This window comes from Octopus bimaculoides, chromosome 2 (genome assembly GCF_001194135.2).
Source record: "Octopus bimaculoides isolate UCB-OBI-ISO-001 chromosome 2, ASM119413v2, whole genome shotgun sequence".
NCBI lineage: Eukaryota > Metazoa > Mollusca > Cephalopoda > Octopoda > Octopodidae > Octopus > Octopus bimaculoides.
This window is the reverse complement of record NC_068982.1, coordinates 111,353,168-111,357,746: the sequence shown is the minus strand read 5'-3', so window position 1 is coordinate 111,357,746 and position 4,579 is coordinate 111,353,168. Positions and strand designations below refer to the sequence as shown.

General features: G+C 28.6%; 1 protein-coding gene across 4 annotated transcripts in view; it reads left to right on the top strand.

Moving 5' to 3' along the window:
- Positions 1-4,033, top strand: part of LOC106867485 (dynamin-1) — a 128,265-nt gene extending 124,232 nt beyond the window's left edge. For all 4 annotated transcript variants that reach the window (XM_014912368.2, XM_014912369.2, XM_014912367.2 and 1 more), the window contains one exon: positions 893-4,033. In XM_014912368.2, coding sequence (XP_014767854.1) covers positions 893-959 — 67 coding nt within the window. In that variant the 3' untranslated portion in view covers positions 960-4,033. The remainder of the gene's footprint in view (positions 1-892) is intronic.
- Positions 4,034-4,579: the final 546 nt, after the last annotated feature.

The following is a 4,579-nucleotide window of genomic DNA, read 5'->3' as shown; positions in this document are numbered from 1 at the left end:
GGGGGGGGGGGGAAATTTCGAACCTGGGTTCTCATTCCTCAGGTATTTTTCGATATTATTATTATTATTATTATTATTAGCACGGGCCACTAACCTCAAGATTCTGAGTTTGATTCCCGGCAGTGACCTGAATAATAATAATAATAATAATAATAATAATATCGAAAAATGCCTTAGGAATGAGTACCCAGGTTCGAAATTTCCCCAAGACACCTAATGAAGGCTTGAGGGTATATCAGCCGAAATGTGTCAACAACAAACAAGATGAGGACAAATATCCGTCAAATGTAAATAATGTAAATAATGTAGAGTTCTCTTACTCAAACTGTGCTGTACATTTTCTTCATGTGTTAAGAGGTTGGGGTATGTTACTCATAGCCTATGAAGACTGTTGATCAAAGATGACCATCCCATCCCATCCTTTTTGCATAACCAGCACTGGATTGTCCAATGTTTTCCCTTTTTAAAGATGTCATGGTTTGTGTTGAGGGAGATTCAACTGCTATTTCTAGCAGGCTGCTCTACCAACCAATTAGAGATTCTCTCATTGGCTTGGGGTAATAGAAGTTGTATTGCATAAAGGGATGTAATCAGGTTCCAAAACTTTTGTTTCCAATTCCCACTGCCCACTCTACAAAGAATACTCTATTCAGTTCTCTTTAGTTTCTTTCACATTTTTCTTTGCAGTTTACATTTTTGTCATTTTATATCTACATTATAAGTCATATGACTGGGCCCAGTTGAATAATCTTTGTGCAATCTTCATTCTAATAATTCCTGTAATTTTGTTAATTCTCCTTGTGAAGGTATTCTACATTAATTGTAATCTGATTCTAAATTGGTCTTTGTTTCTTTATATATATTTATCTACTTTTTGTTTTCTTAATTTCAGTCGCCCAATCCCTAGTATTCCACCCAGGATCCCTGAGCGACCATCGATGCCACAGCGTCCTCAGTGATCATGGGAACTGTGCCAGAGAGAAAGAGACACACAGAGATGTGCATTAAGTACATATTGCAGCTAGATCAAACATTCATTTATTCCCCTAGGACAATGATTTGAAGATTAAGATAACTTTTGATGAATGGAAGAAAACAAACTATTGCAGCAGTAGCAGCATTTTCCATTGTCATTGCAATTAATACCACTAACAAAAAATTTCTTAATTACAAATGTTTAATTATGGTCACTGTTCAATGAACATTATCACTAATAATAAATAATAATAATAATGATAATTACAACTAAAATACCAATCATAAAATGAAACGCTAAAGGAAATCTACACAAAGTGATTCTGTTATCGCTGTTATATTGTTATTGTTATTATTATTAGTACTATTATTATTATTGGAAACCATACATGGTGTGTATTCCTTTAGCAAAACTGCTCGTTACAATTTTATGATCTAATTAGGCAGTTATACACATTAGGAAAAAACAGTATTTTTTTATAACAAAATGTAAAAAAAAAAGTGTATTGAAATAAACAAATTTATAGTTTATGAACATTTCTTTTTTTGTGACCACTAACATTTTTAGAGACTTAGTTGGTTTTAAAAACATTGTCAATTTGCTGCAAATAGTGCAAATATAAATAAGGTCGTGTTTTATTGATGGGCACTAGTAATTAGCCTTCCAAAACACCAAAGCTCTAAATTTTAATTGACAACCAGTCATCACTCACCTAAACTTTTATTGGTGTTTATCAAGCAAGGAATTAACAGTAAATTCTAAATTCTTCAGTAAGGCTTGTTTTGTTCGACATGACTGTTTCACTCTGATTACTATTAAAATTACCCAAATAATTTTAATATATTATAAAATGATATTTTAGATGCGATAATGGTTTATCTAAAATTATAATATATTTAAAAGATGGAAAAAAATAAACATTATTTAAAAATGGAATTTTAATTATTAAAAAAAAAATGTGCTAATGACATTTGTTTGGTGTGGTTAAGTTTTGATAATTGTTTGACAATGAATGAAACCATTAGGATTTGAGAGAAGCTAAGTGTTCTCTTCTGGCATTCCTAATGGCATTCCACTTACAGGACCACTACCATTTTGAGCAATAATAATTGTTACATGTAGCTTATTGTTTTTACTAGATAGTAAATAAACAAAATCTTATTAGATATATTGATGTATGTGATTTGGAAAACGGAGAGATAAAGTATTGGTGCAAAGAAGCAGAAGAATGAATGAAAGAGGGAGATGGAGAAATAGTGTGTGTGTGTATATATATATGTGTGTGTGCATGAGAGAAGATGTAGTTATTGTTAAAACACAATATGAAGTGTTTTCTTCCTAATGCTATTGTTAATTGTGGAGATGTGGTAGTTAGTTAAGTCATAGATATATATATATGTGTGTGTGACTGTGTTTGTATGCAATATATATATGTATATATATATATATATATATATATATATATATATATATATATATATATACATGCACACGCATAAACATAGTGTTACTTGTAGATGCTACTTCTAATCTTAATCAGTATTTCTGTAAGCCAATTAATACTAATCAATATTTCTGTAAACTTTGATGCAAAATAGTTTTTTTTTTTTGGGTGGAAAGTAATTGAAATTGTTGTGATTTCATTGTAAATATTGTGAATTAATAACTGGATGTTGTTACCTCCCTTCTCAGTACTGTTCACAAATCTCTTCTCAGTTGGAAAACTTTGGAAAGTTGTACACTCTGAGGAACTATTCATTTTGAATTTGTTTACAGAGAATTTTCCTGGCAGTTATTTTTAGTTTACAAAAATTTTAGATTTAATTTCTTTATTAAATTTAAATTAATTTCTCTCTCCTTTTCTTTTTCTCTCTCTCTTTCTCTCTCTCTCTCTCTCTTTCTCCTACATACACATACAACACATGCACACACATATATTACTTTTTCTTTTTATAATCTAAATTCTTTAAATGCAGGTGGTTTTCTTTCATTGTTTGATCAAGGGAATTTATTGTTGTTAAATACTGTAATTTCTCTACCTATATTTAATGTTTTTGTTTTTAAATGAAATTTCCATTTAAAAAAAAAAAAAGGACTTATACAGTAATAAAGATTATTTCCCCCCCCCCACACACACACACATGCACAGATGCACATTTAAAGTAAATAAGTACAGATTATGCTTATAACTACCTTGAATTTGAGATATTGATATTCATATGCACATCTGTATGGATATGTTTATGAATTCCAAGAAGTACCGTTACAGATGATGATGGTAATAATATCTGTGGTACATCTTTATTGGCATACACACACTTTTACCTCTTGTATGTATGCATAGACAAACATATACACAAAAATTAAAACCAACTAGAACAGGAACAGGTTACAGAATATCTATGGTATATATTCTGTAAATGCACCAACAAATATTATCAAACTTTTAAAACACATTCTGTTGATATCCTACTTTTACAAGGCAAGATGAGTTATAGAAACGAAAGTTGGACCCATTATTTTATTAAACATCTTTTTATGTTTCCATTTAACCGACATTTTGTCAGCTGGTTAATCAAATATTGAAATGCTTTTTTTTTTATTGTGTATGTTTTATATATATATATCTATGTGCAGGTATAAAAATATCTATATGAATATATGTATACATGTATGAAAATATTAGATATAACAATATCTTTATACGTTTATGTATATATGTGTCTGGAACTATTTATATATAGGTATACAAATATCTAAGTATTCATATACATTTATGCATATATGTATATAAATACCTATATACAAGTATAAAAATATCTATTTGCATATATGCATACATATGTAAAACTATACATGTATTCATATACCAAAATACCTGTATATGCATTGTATATAAAATATCTATGTATATATGCATATGTATATAAAAATATCTATCTATATATATGACTGTATAATTATGTGTATGTCTCTATACATATATGTACGTGTGTCTGTGTATATCTATGTTTGTGTGTATAAAGCAAAACTTCGTGCAAATGTATATTTAACATCTATATGTGTTGTGTCTTTTCTTTAAACGTAGCCAAGTTTGAGTTTATTAAAATTTCTATTCAGTAAATTTTGTACAGTAATTGTACTAAAATAAATAAAGGTATATGATTAAGAAATGGTAGATTTCTCACATCTGTATATTTAATTTAAAACGTAATTTTTATTTTAGAAATATACTAACCTGAGGTGATATTAAACAAAATGTGCTGGAATTTGAAAAGAGACATTAACAGCGTCTACCCTACTATCTTGAATTGGTGCTTATAATAATTAGTATCACTTCACTGCAAATATCTTTACAGTTATAATATATTAATGTAATAATGCATTCATAATATACTAGGATAACAATTTTTTGAACTACTTATACTTAGTCATCTAAAGTTAGTTAGTAATAAAACCTTGTTATTTTGAAGATGTCATATTTTGTAGCTACTCGAAGGTTTTTCAATACTTTTATGTAAAAATGGGTTGCCATTGTTAGTTTGGATTTTCCAAGAGCTTCAGGCTATATATTTTATTTTTTTAATTTAAAAAAAAAAAAAA